Raw genomic sequence first — 17512 nt, forward strand, 5'->3', positions numbered from 1 at the left:
AAGTGAGAGATGATTGAGGGGTACGGTGAGAAAGAGTGGGAGTAGCCCAGGGAATTTAGCAAACAGATATGCGTAAGGCACTGAGTTGGCTGCTGCGTAGAAAATTGCTATGAATCAGCCCCTGCCCCACCGCAGGAGCTTCAGAGAGAGCGCGGGGGAATCTGAGCCGTAGAGCTAAGCTCTCCGCCGAGCCTGCAGCTTGTCCCAGGACGGGTCGTAGTCGCGCCGCAGGACTGACCAGCGGCTCACGCAGCCATTTATTCCGTGGCCGGACCAGGAGAGTCGCCAAGAGGTAGTGCAGGGGCAGGGCTCCAGGGGCCTGAGTGCACCCGAGGGGCTGCGTGGGAGGTGAGGACACTCCGGGCGGAGGCCGGACGTGCGGGAGGGAGAGGAAGCCTGCGGGTGCTGGACAAGGTGCCCAGCGTTGCGCGTTCAGAGGCTCCAACGTGGAGCACGCAAGAAAGATTGCATTTTTCCAATTCACGGCAGCGGCAAGCAGCAGGAGTGATTTTTTGCGCGCGGCGGGGCTTTGTTTAACTTTGCAGGTTCTGCGCGCTCTTGAGCCACTTAGGGGCGAGACGCGCGGGGCGCAGTCCCGCCTGACCGCGCGCTGCAGCGACAACCTGTAGCCCGGGACATGCCTTCGAGGGGAGGGAGCAAAGTCAGGGCCGGCCGGCTCCTGTCCCCCTCCCCGGCAGCCGGTCTCCACCCCACCCCACCCCCCATCCGCGGTCACCTAGCTCTGGGTCCCGGGCTGATTGCGGGACTGCGACTTCATTAGGGAGGGAAAGGGAGACCCGCTTCTATCCCCTCCCTACTCTGGTGCAGAGAAACCTGCAGAGGGGCAGGGTTCTCTCTCCAGCTGAGGACAGCGCCAGCGTGACTCTCTGTCCTGGAGGCGGCTGAGTCCTGTACAAGAATCAAGGACACGGCAGACGTGAGGACTGTGTAGCCACCGTGTTCTCTGATAAGCCAGATAATAATAAATAAATGGTACTGCTTGTGTTTGGGGCTTGGGGATGCTCACAGACTTGCCCAAGGCCACTCAGCTGCTTTGCTAACTAGGCAGATCGCCTGACTCCTGGTCTAAGGGTTTTTCTCACCTCATCGTAGGCCAAGACAGTGGTCTAATTTTTGAAGGAGGATAGATACAGGTAGTTAGACAGACACTGGTATTTTTTAAAACACGATTATTTAAGTGTAGTTTTAAAATACCATTCCCATCATGAAAACTATCAGAAAAACATCTCCCACAGCCTCAATTCCCTATGACAGCCACTCAGGATTTTGAAAAAGAAAATGCAGAAAATTGAATGCTTCTTGGGGGAGATACAAAGGAGGAGGGAAGCAGGTGGGGGTGGGGAACAAAGGTGGAAGAGAGAGAGTTCTCAGCACGTATTTGGAAAACAACTTTATTCTAAGGTTTCCTTGACAGCTCTCTCTGTCCAAATGGTTTGAGGAATTGTCCCCATGTTCTTTCCTCTCTCATGTCCACTGGTTGGAGCCCCAGCTGTGGTCTAGAGGGGCAAATGTTGGATGGTTCTCTCTTTAATTCAGAATCTCATTTCCCTCCTTCCTTCTGTTGTAGCAAATACACTGGGGAAGTCTATCCCGTGTGTGTGTGTGTGTGTGTGTGTGTGTGTGTGTGTGTATGTGAGAACACAGGAGGATGTGTGTGTGTGTATGGATGTTTGTGAGAAGGAATGTGTGTGTCTGAAAGGGAATATGTCTTTTTTGGGGGGGGGGATATGTCTTAAAGAAGGGGGCTTGGGGCCAGGGGAGTTGAGAAGATGGGAAAAATGAATCAGAGTTTACTGAATGCATATTAACAACCTACAGCTGAAAGAGTCTGGTCACTGCTGGTGGACCTAAAGAAATGGTCAATTCTTAATACTCCTTAAAGGAATAAAGGGGAGGAAATGTATTTCAGTAGGGCAGGGAAGGGTGATGTTAGACCCCTGGACTTTGCTTGATAGTCCTTCAGACTCTTGATGTGTATGTGACCTGCAGCTAGGCTATAAGATCCCAAAGGCAGGAACTGAGACTTTCCAGTTCAGATGGCTCCCCCTTTTCCTCCACTGTCTCTAGCATGGATGGCTTACACACTGTGCTGAAGGAACAAAAGGTATGGACTGAATCCCTTTTGTGAGCCAGTTAACTTTTTTTTCTCTGTTTCTGAGCCTAGACTGATCCCCATCCCCCACAGTTAGCTACCTTATATTTCTGATCACGCAAGACCCAGTGAAGAAACAGTTGAACTCATCCCCTGTGAAAGTGAGCTATCTGCTGACAGGGTATGGTACCCACTTTCACCCCTCAATGGATGGTACAAGGGCATTCTTCAGTGGGAACACTGTCTGCTTCATCCCATATAGCAGTACTTCTGTCAGTCTTCCTTTCAAATTTGACTCAGATATTTGTGGGGGGTGCCGTTCCCTACCTTGGTTCAGCACTGACCCTTTGGAGGATTCTTTCATTTCATCCTGTCTTTTATTTAATTTTTACTACAGCCACAGCTAATAGGTACCATGATTTTTATTTGGTAAGGTAATGGGACTGAGGCTCATAAAAGTTTGAAAATTAGCTCTGGGTCACTTGGTTGGTGAGTGTGCAAACTTACATGTGGTAAGGCTGGAATTTGAGCCCGAGTTCTAGCCCATATCTCAGGCCCTTTTCAGAATTCCATACTGTCAGTTTGGGGAGTGGGCTGAGGCAAGAGATGTGATGGGTGGAATACAGAGCACTTTTGATGATTTTCTCTCCATTCTTTTTCTCTACCTTTCATAATAGTGTTTTTCAAAACCATATATCTCTATCATCATTTATCTCTATCTATTTATCCTGTCTATCAATCACCTCCTTTCATTCCCATTTCCCAAGAATAGTGTGTATAAAGAAAGACCTCAAAATCTAGCCATCTCTTTAGGAAAGGAAATCTTGACTCAGGTCATTCCAGTTCCAGGCAGCAAATGTTGGTGATGTAAACCAAGAAATGCCGTGTTTTGGTGGGGAGGGCAAGACCAGGTCCGGAGATAGGCTAGTTTCCACATCATATCCTTCCATGGTATGTTAGTGCAACTTCAGGTAAGTTACAACCTCTCCGGAGTCCTAGTTTGTTGTTATCTGTAAAATGGGAAACATAATACCAAACCTACCTCGTTCCCAGGGGTTGTTGTGAGAATAAAATGGCATGATTCATTTATCCATGAGTCACGAATAGCAGTTTTAATTACAAGACCTTTATGTTCTCTCAAAACTGTCAGAATTTATAATCCTGTGATTCACCCAACAAACACATTGAACACCTACTGTGTGCTAGGGTCTGAAAATAACAGACACATGGAAAACTTTTGAGAACGTGAAAAGCACAAGAAAAATTAAACATTAGAAAAAGTTACCTCCTATTGATGGAACATCATATTTTCTTTTTTTACTTTTTCTACCACAACATAATAGAAGTAGCAACCAAAAGGGAAAAAAAGATAAAGGGTGACACAGCTTGTGATCCTAGCAGTATTATGCACTCTGACACATACTGCAGATAACAGGGAGAATATCTATATCTAATACAACTATGTCTTGTATTTGATGTCGCATTACCTCGTCTACACTATTGTTTGGGATGTTTATAGCATGAAGATTGCCTTTCACCATTCTGAGCTTGAGTTCTTTAGTCAATAAAATTTTAAAAGGGCAACCCACATTCTATATAATGACAACTGTCCTTATTTTAAAAAGAGGTTGTAATTTGTGGTGGCTGTCTGCCTTCGGATATGATCTCCCTTATTTTATCGAATCAGGCTTTGATTATGTATCCATTCTTTTGATATCATTATTTAGCTAATTATTTTGTAGCTATTAAGAGCAAAGGTGCATGAGACAGTGGAAAGAGCCCTAGGTCTGAGAAGAACTGGGTTCTTGCCTAGATTTTATGTCAAATTGCTGTGTGGCCTTGGGCAAACTCCTGTCTCTGAGCCTCAGTTTTTTGAACTGTAGTATGGAAGCTTTGGACTAGGTGATGGCTAGGGTCCCTTCTACCTCTGATCCATTCTAATGTTCTAATAAGTTCTGGAAACATTTTTTGATGCCAGAGCTTTACTGAATGTATTTTAACAGTACTACCTTCAGTTCATGAGCGTCTGCTCTGGAGTGATGGGCTGACTCACGTATTGAAGAATGCTGCCCCCGAATTAATTATCTTGGGGCAGTACACCGAATAGGGTAAAATGAGCCATTTTGTTCATCACGACTGCAGCCTTTGCTGAAATGGAGGTTATGGAATAACAACTTAAAGGCTAACTCATTAATGCCCAGGGATGAATGAGGTAATGTGCCAGCAGACCAAATTGGTGCCCGGATGTTTTCATCTAGAGACCTGTATCTCTCTCCCATGTTGTGATATATTAATGGGGATGTCTTTATTCATTGTTACTGCCTGTAGATGTTTGAATACCGTAGATGCAATATCTTCTGGGTACTCAGCCTTGCACACTATCAGTTTCTTAAACTCCAAAGATCTCTTAGTGGCTAGAAGCAAAATTCTGATGGTGCCATAGAATGTCTAATGTATTAGAATTCTAACAACAGCATCAGTGCAGTCTTTTTTTTTTCAGAGGTGTTTACTAGTGAGCCCTGTACCACCCCTAACTATTTGATGGGGACAATGGAGCAAATTAGTCCTCCAAATTGTGAGGGCTGTGGATTTATGCTTAGCTGAAACATTTCTGTCCTCACAGTGTCGAAGCGGGGTGACCTTTCTGACGTTAATTTGTTTCTCCATCTGTGCTGTGCATTTCAGGAGGATGTGAGGAACAAGCTTGATGCCACTCATGTGTTTCCTCTCTTCACATTACTGGAGAGTTGATTGGGTTGTACCTCTGCTTTTTGTTCAAATTCTGTCTCTCGGTACCTGCTAATATCCTAGCTCCTTTACTGATCGAAATGAAATTATGTGTTCTTTTGCTAGTGACAATGTGAAATTAGATGGTTTAAAAGGTAGAGAAATTTTGAGGCTTACAAGCATTTTACTAATCTGAATAGTAGCATTTGAAAATTTGACCTATGCAATTAGTTTTTCTAAATTTTATAATTTTTTAAATACTTGACCCTGATGTCATTGGAGATTGAAGAAGAAAGATCTATTTGCAACAATCTCCCAAGATCTTTTTTTGCCTGTTTTAATTTAACTCAAATTTTGTAAAGTTTGAACTAAGTCAGATGGATGCATTGATACACATTCTAATTTTATGGAATTACTTTTGAAACCTGATACTTTCTGGTAAAGTCAGGCCCTCAGTAAAGAACCTTGAATATCAATGTGTTTATTAAAAACCAATGCTAAATATCACATATATATTATTCAATTCTTATACAATTGCTGAAATGGATACTGTACCATTTCCCCATATTATAGAGGAAGCCACTGAGGTTCAGAGAATTCAACAAACTTTCCTAAGGTCACACAGCTAAGAAGTAATAAAGCCTGGCTTTGAACTCAGTCTTATTTAGCTCTGACCCCAGGGGCCTTTACAGATATTTTTCTAAGGATATTGTTTTTGCAAATGTGTTGAATTCTAGGCTGAAATTGAGAGGGCTTGCTGTCATCTTCCTTCTTCCTTTTTGATGGTATGGTCACTTCTGGCCAGTGCCAGAGCATGCTGAATGGGAAGGGGAAGACACTTTGGAGCAAGAGAGGTCTCTTGGCACCTGGCTCTCTGTGAGGAGCCTCCTTTTGTGAGCATCTTGGAAAGTCATGCCCTAGGACAGATATTCAAATCTCAAGAATCTGTTATGTGCTTCTCATAGTGTTGAAGCCTAGTTACTGGTCCCTCCGCCCCAACCTGCCCATCTGCTTCTTGTCTGGGCACACTGACCTTCTTAATTCTGCTTCTGTCTGGTATCTACTGGTGCCCCGAGAGGGTTGAAGGCATGCAAGACAGTGTCAATTTTGCTGGCAGAATTGCAGCATAAGATTACTCTTAAGTTTAGCCCTGTATCTTTGAGCAGGAGGCAATGACAAACGGTTTATTCTAAGGCCTTTGATTTTCTTTGGAATTGTAAGCATCTAGGCTGACTCATCTCTCAAAGGCTTCTCCCTCTCTCTCTCTCTTGGCTGACATTGTTTTGAGGTTCTCTTATTTGTTCTCATCTTATTTGGGGAGAAGAAGAAGGATTGATTTTCATCTTGATTTTTGGGTGAAAGAACCAGCTATACTCTTTGGATAACCAGCTCTTGTAACTCTTGGCAAGAAGAAATAGCTGCAACTCCAAAACAGGTACCAAAATATTTGAATTGGGTAAGGGAAAAAAAGGGAGCCACGTAAAAAAATTAAACCAGAGCTAGGCTGTGTATGTCAGAATGAGACCTTTGGCTAATTGATTTTGGACCTGTTTTTGTGAATCAGGAATTACTGGCTCTTAATTGGGTACTGTGGTTAGGTTCTCTGCATGTGCCTTTGGTTAAGATGGTCATTTTGTGGATGCAATTTGGTGGCTGGGCTTAGGTGTTCACTTTGGGGCCAAGAGATATTGCTTTGCAGTTGAAGGAACTTTTATAAAGATGTATGCTAAGATTTTGCCTTATAGCTCAGTTCAAAAGGCATAAAAAATACTCCTCATCCTATCTGCTACTGAACTTAATTATGAGGCAAGTGTTTATTTCTGACATGTGTGACTCTGGCCATTTAGGAAAGTGGGCAAAAGAGAATTTTGGAAACAAAAGAAGTGAGGGGTTTTTTTTGTTTGTTTTTGAATAGAGCTCTTTTATATAGATTATTGGATGATAAACTTCTATCTATCCTTTCTCTGTCAACACTACATTACCTGATCTTTGGAGTTTAAAGCACTCCCCCCTCCCAATAATATATAGAATGTTATCATGAAACCCCATGGGCAAGGGGAGCTCAGAAAAGTTGCATGTGACCACTTCCCTTCTTGTCAAAAGGTTTAGGTCCCCATGTCCCAAATTATCTTCTCTGTTGGGAATAAGCATCACACACTCACCCAGACTATAAACTTCGGAGCTATCCTTCCTATTACAATAAAAGATTTCTCTAAGTCCTGTCAATTCTACCCATAAACTCCAGCCCCAATGACACTGACTTCTGTCAGCGTCTTTGCCTCTTGGCTCATCTATCTACTTCAGGCTTTCTACCCAAACCAGGCTTTTCACTGCTCTGTGATTTTTCCAAGCTGCAGCTCTCTGTCACTTCCCACTTAAAAACCTGCAGTAGTTCTCTATTGCCTTCAAGAGAAAGTCCAGCTCCTTAACATGGCATATAGGGTCATTCATGATCTCATTCCTGCCTACCCAGATTTATCTCCGTCCATCCCCTTTATACAGCTTTAAGAATATAACAACCTCTCTCCCATGTCCTTGCCTTTGCACAAGCTGTTCTCTCTTTCCGGACGCTCCCCCCTCCTTATCTCCAGGCAGACTTAGAGGATTCCTCCTTTCTATTCCCACAGTAGTTTGTTTATATCTTGGGCGATTGACTTATCACAAGGTTTTGTAAATTGTTGCTAACCTGTGTATTTCCTTCACTGCACTGCTAAACCCTTTATGAAAAGAGTATTATTATTTCACTCATATTTGAATCTTTAGTGCCTGGCACAAAGTGGGCAATTAATAAAGCTATCTTTTCTTTTAAATGCATGCATAAAAAAACAAATTAATAATAGAGGTGAAGATGTGCAGTTAGGATGCTGTGTGGGGTTCAGGGAGATCCCCACTGGGGGGGTCCTGTGCATTCTGGAAGCAGTATGAGATGGTGGGCACCATGGAGAGGGGGCATCTAAAACAAGTTTGCCAACACACAAAGAAACTTCACTATACCAATCCTGTATAGAAAGTCTCATTAGAAGCGGACTGGAAATGATGTCTGTTTTGGTACAAACTTTTTTTGTCAGGAAAAAATAACATAATCAAGTTGCACAATTTTTGGTAAATAGACAAAAGGCAACAGAATACTACCACTTAATACAGATGCCACCAGTAACTGGGTGCATTTATTTCAGTCTTTTATTTTTATGCATGTTTTCCTTCACATAGTTGCAATCATAATTGATACAATTCTGTATTTTACATCTGTTGTTTAAAAGTTCCTTGTAAACATCACTTTAATGATTGCATAATTTTCCATACAATGGCTATTCCATGTATATAACTAGTCTTGTTGCTGGGCTAGGTTTTTTTTTTTTTACTGTTATGCTTCATATACACATGGTTTTTCCTGTCTATAGGAAGATTTCATTAGGATAGATTCCTAGAAGGGAAATCACGGGGTCAAAGGGCCTGGGGATGACTTTTGGCTTCAGATTCATGTGTCCAGTTTGCTTTCTGGAAGAGCTATACAAAATTTACAGGGCTCCTAACCTAGATGAATGTGCCCATTTCACCCAAACTGAACAGCGTCAAGCATTATCATTAAAAAATAAAAATAAACTTCATCAGTGTTCTAAATAATTAATGGAAGAACATTACCTTATTCTTATCTTAATTTTCATTTAAAATTTTTAAGTAAGGTTGGTGGTAGGGGTTTTTTAAAATCTTTTTTTCTTCTTTTTTGCCCAATTAGGTTTTTTCTTTTCTGGACTGTCGGCTCAGGGCTGGTTTTTTTTTTTTTTTTAAAGTTGGAGTTTTTTTTTTTTTTTTTTTAAATAAGCAGCCAGAGGCAGCTCAGCTTGAGGGTTAAGCCGCCTCCCAGTTTTCCCTCCCTCTTTATCACCCTCCCCGCCCCCCAGAGTTCTCTCCACCAGGTCCAGAGACAATTGGATGATGCAGTCCTCATAATCATCCGATGATTGCAGAATGGGTGGCTGCATTCCTTTTCTGAAGACAGCAAAGACGCGGTACCCCAGAATCATGCCCCCTTTGCTGTTGTTGTCTGCCTTGATTTTTTTAGTGAACGTCCTGGGAGGAGCCCCAGGACACAACCCGAACCGCAGGGCCAAGATGATCTCAATACATAGCCTCTCTGAGCTGGAGCGTCTGAAGCTGCAAGAGACTGCTTACCACGAACTCGTGGCCAGGCAGTTCCTCTCTGAATTCAAACCTGAAAGAGGTGAGCAGTACCCCGGTATGTGGCATCCTCGCCTTCGGGCTGAGTGGACCCTCCGGGCCGGGCGGAACGAATTGGGGGTTTGGGGTCGAGGGGTGGGAGGGACTCTCCTCCGGTCTCGGACCTGGCCGGTTCTCCCGGCTCCTGGATAACCGAGGGAGTGGGACTTGAGGGGTGTTTGGTCAACTGGGAAGAGGTAAAGATGAGTTGAGTTGGGTCGAAGCTTGGGGGCTTGAGGGGCAGTGAGACAGGCAGATATCAGAGACGGACAGGTGGACAGAGGACAGGTGAAGAGACAGACGGACCAAGTGCGGTACCAGAACGAGTCGGGACGAGATGGAGGCGCAGAGAGACACTCCGAGGGGACTGGGACAGACAGAGACAGCGCGGTTGAGAGACCAAGAGTTGGAGGGAGATAGCGAGACGGAGGGAGAGACGCGCCAATCCCGGCGAGTAGCGGGAGGGCGGATGCGGGTGCGGGGAGCGGCGGCGGGAGGTGCGCCTGGAGCGCTGCCCACCTCGGCGGGCTGCCGAGGAGCGAGCGGGACCCAGCGCGGGACGGGGGTCGAAGAGCCCCGGGGGTCTCCCCGGTGCGGGTGCAGATTGGGCGGCAGAGGGGAGGTGGGGGGGGGGTCGCGCGAGCCCAAGGGGCGCCGCCGCAGTGATGAAAAGTGCAGGGGGCACTGGGCTCGCCAGGCGCGCGCGCGGCGGGCGCAGCCGAAAATAGGAGCGCAGCGAAGGGCGAGGAGACCCCGCGGGCAGCCGCCGCTGCGGGGGTCGCAGTGCGGGGCCAGCGGCGGTCGCCGCTTCTCCTGCCGCAGCAGCGCGGGGAGCCGCTGGCCCCCCGGGAACGAGCGCGCCCGCAGTAACTTAGCGACCCCTACTCGCCCGGGCGCCGCAGGCAGAGCCCCTCCCCTCGCCTGTTGCGCTGTCCCGCGGCCGCGCAGCCCTGGAATCTCAGGTTTAAGCGTCGTGTTGAGCTACTGCTGGTGCGTAACGAGATGCGCGCTGCGCACGCGGCGCTGTACGCGATCTGGTGTGGTGACATCCTTGGAGTCTCGGGGGGTAAACAGAATGGGTCCCGTTTTCAAATGGGGAAACTGAGGCTGAGTGAAAGCAAAACACTTCGGGAGGACAAGACAAAGCTGTTTGCCCCTCCCTCCCCCCCCCCCCCCCTTAGTCCCTGGGGATCAGTGCACTGCGATGTTTTAGTCACTTTTCAAATCTTTTTTGTATGAGAGTGCGTGTATTTTCGTTTTTTCTCTTCCCATAGCTCTACCTACTGACCGTCCAAACACCTTGGAGAAGTGGTTTCTGATTCTGAGAGGACAAGAGAGGGGTGAGGGTCTCTTACTGTACTTTCCTTAGAAAGAAACAGCATGCTTCCCCCTCCTGCATTGGAGAACCACTGCCCCTGGGGGGACTTGCTGTCCCCCGTCCCCTCCCTTCCCCCTCGCCCTTCCTCCTCCCCCTTCCTCCTCCCCCCTCCCCCACCCCCGGCTTCCAGAAACCCCGCAGGGTATGGTTTCAGGAAATGGCGCATTAGTTGCTGGAGTGCTGAGCAGTCCCATCAGGTCTGATCCCCAGTGAATCTACCCCAGACAAATCGCCCAGAAGAAACTGCCCTCATTGCTTCAAGGTGGTCACCCCCTGGCAGGTCTTAAGGCTGGGACCTTGCCGGGGTAGTGGAGTGGAGCTGAGTCGTTCAGCCAGATCACCGTAGGGTTTCTTTGGTTCCCTCCCGGGGGAGGGGCGCTGCGGGTCCGGCGGGGTGGGGGTGGCTGGGGGTGGTTGCTTAGAGGAGGGCTACAGACCCTGCAGTTCCTCCCGATTTAAGCACTGTGGAGCGTTGACGTTTCTCATTCCTTCTCTCCCTGGCTCCCAAGCCGTATCCCTCAAGACCTTTGGCATTCGTCTGGAAGAGGTGCTGGTGAACGAGCTTACCCGTCGCAAGCAACTTGAACTGAGAGCCGCGATGCAGATTGAAGAAGCCGCCGGTCCCGCTACAACCGGTCGTCGTCGGGGAAACGCGGTGCAAAGAATGTTTGGCCGCTTCCGGCGCTTTTTCAGTCGCCGACGGGATGAGCCCTTCCTGCCCCAGGAGTTTACTCGCCGTGGGCGTAGAGTGAGTTCGACCTTCCAGGTTTCAGGCGGGGGCCCTTCGTGAAGTGTCTGGGATGTGGGGCGGGAGGGTCAAGACCTGTGTCCTCAGAGGGAAGGGGTTGCTGAACAGAACGCGTTGGAGGGGTGTAAGAACATGTCTCCTGTTGCGAACGTGACGCAATCTTTAGGAAGGTCCGGAGTGACACCGCGCCACCCCCCCCACGGCTCCCCCATTTTCACAGAGTCTGTGTTTCTCCACAGGGCGCAGTTTCTGTGGACAGCCTGGCTGAACTGGAGGGTGGGGCCCTGCTACTGCAGACCCTGCAACTTTTCAGGATTTCCTTTCCAATTGGCCAGCGACTTCTGGGATCCAAAAGGAAAATGAGCCTCAATCCGATTGCTAAGCAAATCCCCCATGTTGTTGAGGCTTGCTGCAGCTTCATAGAGAAACATGGTAAGGGGCCAAGAATGGCGGTGAAATCAAGGTGGAAGGCAATTAAAGAGACCCGTATTCTAGAGATGGGGAAGGGCAAGAGGTCAAGGGAGGAAGGGCTTGCAACATTCCTGCCACCAGTTGGGGTTGGCATGCGGTGGAGGCGGAAAAGGGCAGTGCTGGGGGAGGGGTGAGCAGAGAGGCTGAGCTTCCCTTGGCCTTTTCTTTCAGGCTTAAGCGCAGTGGGGATTTTCACCCTGGAATATTCTGAGAAGAGAGTGCGTAAGGTAATAAATCAACTACGTTCACACTTTTGTCCCTTCAGTCAGAAAAAGCAGGTGGGGTGGGGGCTCCCCCATAGACCTGAAGAGACTGTCATGCCTGGTGAGGGGAGTATGGTCTTCTTTCTAGCCCCTCAGGCACACAATATAGCCAACTACCTCTACTGAGGGCTGAGATTTATTGACGGAGTGGCCAGAAGGAAGGCTGTGGTGGGCAGAGCCTTCACTGGCAGTATTTTCTTCTTCTAGCTCCGTGAAGAATTTGACCAAGGTCTGGATGTGGTGCTGGATGACTCTCAGAATGTACACGATGTGGCCGCACTCCTCAAGGAGTTTTTCCGGGACATGAAGGACTCGTTGCTGCCAGATGATCTGTACATGTCCTTCCTCCAGACAGCCAGTGAGCCTTCCGCTCTCCCTTGCTGGGCAGGGAAAAGAAATATAGTACAAGGGATGTGGGGTTCTGGGGACAGCTCAGACTGCAAGACCCCAAGGCACTAAGGCAAAATGAATAGCAGAAGATGAAAATACCTCTCCAGATTCCATTACAAGTCTGTTCTTTGGAAATCTCTCTAAGCTTCTTGAGGCTGTGTGTACCCTCTCAAGGCAAAGTAAAACCTAGATTCTGTAGAGGCGGGGGTCTTTTTTGGGGGGCCTCATTTTGATGGGAGCACTTCTGGGTTTTAGGGATCCTGGGCACAAATGCCAGGGGAATGAGCAAAGAAAAGATGCCTAGGTACCTTCCCCATAACCTTCAGCAATTTTCAACCAGAATCACAGCTTGCTTTGTGTCAGGCTGCTGCCACGGGCTGCCCCCTAAGCCAGCCCCTGGTTTCCTCCCTCTAGCGCTGAAGCCACAGGATCAGCTTTCTGCCCTGCAATTGCTGGTTTACCTGATGCCACCTTGCCACAGTGACACCCTCGAACGTCTGCTGAAGGTCCTGCATAAGGTCACTGAGAACTGCGAGGACTCCATTGGCAATGATGGACAATTGGTAAAAAGCTCTGGGAAAGGGTAGTGAGGTTCATAGCAGGGGACATGTGTGGGAATATATGAGAGAGAGAGAGAGAGCGCATAACAAGAACAAAAGCGACCCTTCTATTTGTGTAATTGCCATTACTGCTTCTGAGTTGATCACTTCCTGCTTTCCTTTTACCTAGGTTTCAGGCAATCGTATGACGTCCACCAATTTGGCTTTGGTGTTTGGATCTGCTCTCCTGAAGAAGGGGGCATCTGCCAAGAGGGAGTCCAGGAAAACCAGACTGGGGATTGACCACTATGTTGCCTCCGTCAGTGTGGTCCGTGCCATGATTGATAACTGGGATGTCCTCTTCCAGGTAGGTGGAAGCTTTGGACACTTGTTTCACAGCTCTCTCTCTCTCTCCTGTTCCCAAGACCAGGAAGAGTTCTACATGCATCCCTGAGGGATAGCTGAAGCAGGCAGCCACAAATCTCCCAGTCTAAAAGTCCTTCCTCATGTCAATGTATGACAAAACCCACTGCAATGTTGCGAAATAATTAGCCTCCAACTAATAAAAATAATTGAAAAAAATAAATAAATAAATAAAAATAAATTAAAAAATAAATAAATAAAAGTCCTTCCTACATTAGCTGCACGTGGTGCCTTCAGTTCTGGGTACCTGATAGAGAAGAGTATAGATTTTTAAAATGCTGTGTAATAACTGCTAACCTTGCTAATTTTACTCTCAGGTGCCTCCCCATATTCAGAAGCAGGTTGCTAAGCGTGTGTGGAAATCCAGCCCTGAAGCCCTTGATTTTATCAGACGCAGGAATTTGAGGAAGATCCAGTGAGTGTTTTCTGGGTTTGTTCATGCTTAGCCTGAAGGAGGATCTCCTATGGGGGCTTCTGACCCCAGGTCATCTTTATGTTAAGTCAACCCAAGTAGATCAACTGACTTGCTTTTTCAAATTCATTCCCCTTTAGGAGTGCACGAATAAAAATGGAAGAGGACGCTTTACTTTCTGACCCAGTGGAAACCTCTGCTGAAGCCCGGGCTGCTATCCTTGGTCAAAGCAAGCCCTTTGATGAAGGTCAGTTCCCTGCTGGCGGTCAGACCCTTGCTGAAGGTCAGGCCTTTGCTGCAGGTGAGTCCCTTGGTGAAGGTCAGGGCCTTGCTGAAGGCCAGGTCTTTGCTGAAGATGAGCCCCTTCAAGAAGACGAGTCCTCTGACGATGATATGTCAGTCAATGAAGAACTAGTATTTGAATATCTCAATCAAGGATTAGCCTTTGCTGAACTTCAAGGTCTTGCAATTCCATATGACCTTGAGATTCAAGGCCCGCATCTCGAAGGCATTCCAGAGCTTGATGAAGATGATGATGATTATGATGACGATGACAGTGACGATAACAATGATGATGATGCCCTGAATTTGGATGATCTTCCTCTCTTTGAGGACATTCTAGGTGCTGATGATGAAATTCCAGACCTCATTGAAATTCCAGACTTCGAAGAAATACCATATTTTGATTTTATTCCGGGCCCTGACATAGTTCCAGATGTGCAAGAAGTCCCAAACCTTGGAGAATACCCAGACCACGACCTTGATGAAGGACAAGATGTTGAAGACTACCAAAACCTCAACCTCGCAGAAGTTCCATATCTTGATGCTGTCCCAAACATTGAAGAAGCCTCAGATCCTAATGAAATCCCAGACAATGAAGAAGCCTCTGACCTTGATGAAATTCCAGACCATGCCAATGACTCCGATAATGATGAAGACCCAGAATTTGGAGAAGACCCCAATCTTGACAATGTTCTAGGCCTTGAGGAAATCCCAAATGATGAAGCCTTAAATGCTGAAGAAGTTCCAGACCACCAAGAAGCCCCAGAAATCAATGGGATTTCAGACTCTGATGAAGAGTTTGATTATGATGAAGTCCCAGGTGTTCATGTGGTCCCAATCCCTGAAGAAGCTCCTGGCGTTCATGTGGTCCCAATCCCTGAAGAAGCCCCTGGTGGTCATGAAGTCCCAATCCCTGAAGAAGCTCCTGGTGGTCATGAAATCCCAAATCATGAAGAAGCCCCAGAGATCAGTGGACTCTCAGACTCTGAAGAAGACCCCAATCTTGAAGAGGTTCCAGCTCTTGATGGAGTCCCAAATGAAGAAACCTCAGCTACTGAAGAAATTCCAGAAATCAATGGAATTGCAGGCTCTGAAGAATACTCCAGTCCTGAAGAGGTCCCCACTCGCCATGTGGTAACAAGCCCCGAAGATGTCTCTGATACTGATGAAATTCAAAGCCAGGAAGAATCCTCAGATGAAAATGGAATACTGAGCAATGAAGAAACCTCAGATGTTGAAGAAATCTCTGGACGCGAAGAAACTGCTGCTGTCCATGAAATCCAAGACTCCGAAGAAAATCCCGATCTTGAAGACTCAGTTCTCAGTGTGGTTCCAGAGCCTAAGGACACTCAAATTCGCAACGAAATTCCAGTTTTTCAGAAAGACTTAGGCAACACTTTTGAAGAAGATGAAGTTAATGTGACTGCAGAGCTTGAAGATGTTTCCATTCTCAGTACAATTCCAGACCCTCAGCCAGACCTAGCTGTCAATCTTGAAGAAATCATGAATACGGAAACAGTCCCAGTGCCTTACATCGTTGACTTGAAAGAAGTTCAGAATCCAAAGACCGTCTGGTTCCGCCAAGAAGATGCAGATGTTACATTTCTTGTAGATATCACCTTCTTTAAGAACCAGTCTCAGCTTGGCCAAGTCATGGACTACAGGTCCTTCTTGGAGTCACTGAAGAACAACGCCTGCTTTCGCCTCTCCATGAAGTTCTGTAAGCTTCTGGGTCCGGCTTTGTTACTCCTTTGCTTAGTAAAATTAGTCAGGCTGGCTGTAGGGTGGTGGTGGCTGTTAGGAGGCCGCCCTCTTCCCCGCTTCCCTGGTGGTAGTTTCCATTTGCTCTGAGCATGGGGTATCTGTCTGACTCTTTTCTCTAACACGGCCTTGCCCTCTTACCCTCCATCCCCCACACTGGGCCTAGATATACAGATATATGTTCTACTGTTAAGCTTCAGTTTTCTTACATGTTAAATGGGGATAATCACTTCTGCCCTAACTTCTTGCTTCATACTGTATTTGAAACTCAAAATTAGATCTTAGTCTCTTGGGTGCTGTGCAACGTCTGAAGTCTAGAACCATGAGTTAACATTGTTACTATTTTCCAGGTTCCTCTGAGGAGCCAGCTGTGCCTCCCGGCACTGCCCGTTCCCATGACGATGAGGAAGGAGCGGGTAACCCCCTCATTCTGGAGCAAGACCGCCCATTGCTCCGTGTGCCCCGGGAGAAGGAGGCCAAAACTGGCAGCGGCTACTTCTTTCCTTAGATGTTTTTCCTTCTCTGTGGTGCCGGACAGGGGGAAAGGGTGGGGGTAGACCTGGGATGTCACAGGAAACATTAAGGAGAGTCTCGAAGGTAAAGATCTGAGGGTAAGCAGGAGTTCTACCTGATGGCTCGGGTCAGGCTGAGAATTCCAAACACACTGCCAGCCCCTTTCCTGGGGATGTTTGGTTCCTTCTGCTGGTAAAAGCAGAGATGTTTCTGTGTCATGCTCAGGCGCCCTGGTGCTACCTTGCCTCTCTCTTTTACCCCTGATCCTGGCTTTCCCCTTACTTCAGCCGTCCCTTTCATTGATGTGACATTTGTGGTAAAATACCTGTCCCAGAGAAGCTCGCAAATCTCGAGGTGCTTTCCCTCCCCCAAAGGGGATTGCATGCTTTTCCTGACTTTCCTACCCTCCTCCTAAGAGCTCAATTGGAAAGGCCCTCAAGACGCATGCTAGGATGTTAGGTCAGCCTCCTGACAGCTGACTAACAATTAATGCTCGATCATGTCACACCAACTCATAGCCGTGTCCCCGCAGTCACTCCACTGCCTCAGGATAAATTTTCCAAATTATTCAGGCCAGTGGTTCTTCAAACAGCTACTCCCCAAATACTGAGAAACCCAACGAGCTTTTCTGGAGTCAAAAGTTAGAGGAAAAATTTGACTTTATTACCTAGATCCATTTTACAGAGAGCTGGCAGGCACATCCTGTTGTCAGCAAAACAGCTAGTTAGGTATGAACACGTAGTTCCAAGTAGTAAAACTCACCTGATTACAAAAGTTCTAAATTATCATCTCTGTAGTTCCTCTATGCGGGACAGTACAAATTTGCGGGACATGCTCCGGTAACACACAGATATGGGTTACGTATGACATCCAAAATTATAGCTGTTATTGAGGCGTAACAACGGCCAAGGTCCATAGAATGAAGAGTGTACTGTATTGAGGGATAGAAATTGATCACACAATGGGTAACAACCACAGAGCTCGAAGATTTGTGATAGTTAAAACTTCTCTGGCATTTAATCCTTAATAAACATCTGTATTGTGGCAGCAGCATATTCGTGGCTTACTGGTTTGTTTTTTGTCTTTTTGTGAAATTTTGTTGGTGAGTTGGGAAGCTCTGGCTGGAGCTGAAGGGGAAAGCGAGGTGGGGAAGAAGAACAAAAGAGAAGAGGGTGATGTGAAATAAAGGGGAGGGGTGACATGGTATAAAGGGACGAAGTCAGTGGAATAAAGGGGAAGGGGTGCTGTGGAATAAGGGGATGGAGAAAAATGGA

At 47.0% G+C, this 17512-nt stretch overlaps 1 protein-coding gene across 1 annotated transcript; it reads left to right on the plus strand.

Annotated features, from left to right (window-relative positions):
• The first annotated feature begins 8713 nt into the window (after positions 1 to 8713).
• Positions 8714 to 17293, plus strand: ARHGAP36 (Rho GTPase activating protein 36). Its single transcript, XM_043897609.1, has 11 exons — positions 8714 to 9062; positions 10333 to 10398; positions 10946 to 11184; positions 11424 to 11616; positions 11827 to 11882; positions 12126 to 12276; positions 12723 to 12871; positions 13038 to 13214; positions 13588 to 13685; positions 13823 to 13929; positions 16076 to 17293. Exons 1-11 carry the CDS (start codon positions 8810 to 8812, stop codon positions 16231 to 16233), a joined length of 1647 nt encoding a protein of 548 aa, XP_043753544.1. The 5' UTR covers positions 8714 to 8809; the 3' UTR covers positions 16234 to 17293.
• The last annotated feature ends 219 nt before the right edge of the window (positions 17294 to 17512 follow it).

This window comes from Cervus elaphus, chromosome X (genome assembly GCF_910594005.1).
Source record: "Cervus elaphus chromosome X, mCerEla1.1, whole genome shotgun sequence".
Lineage (NCBI taxonomy): Eukaryota > Metazoa > Chordata > Mammalia > Artiodactyla > Cervidae > Cervus > Cervus elaphus.

Bases quoted from the DNA above. Each gene is read 5' to 3' on its own strand.
- ARHGAP36 (XM_043897609.1), top strand. From the start codon at position 8,810: ATGGGTGGCTGCATTCCTTTTCTGAAGACAGCAAAGACGCGGTACCCC. The intron at 11,883-12,125 runs GTAATAAATCAA...TTCTTCTTCTAG, and splicing joins CTGAGAAGAGAGTGCGTAAG to CTCCGTGAAGAATTTGACCA. The intron at 13,686-13,822 runs GTGAGTGTTTTC...ATTCCCCTTTAG, and splicing joins AGGAATTTGAGGAAGATCCA to GAGTGCACGAATAAAAATGG.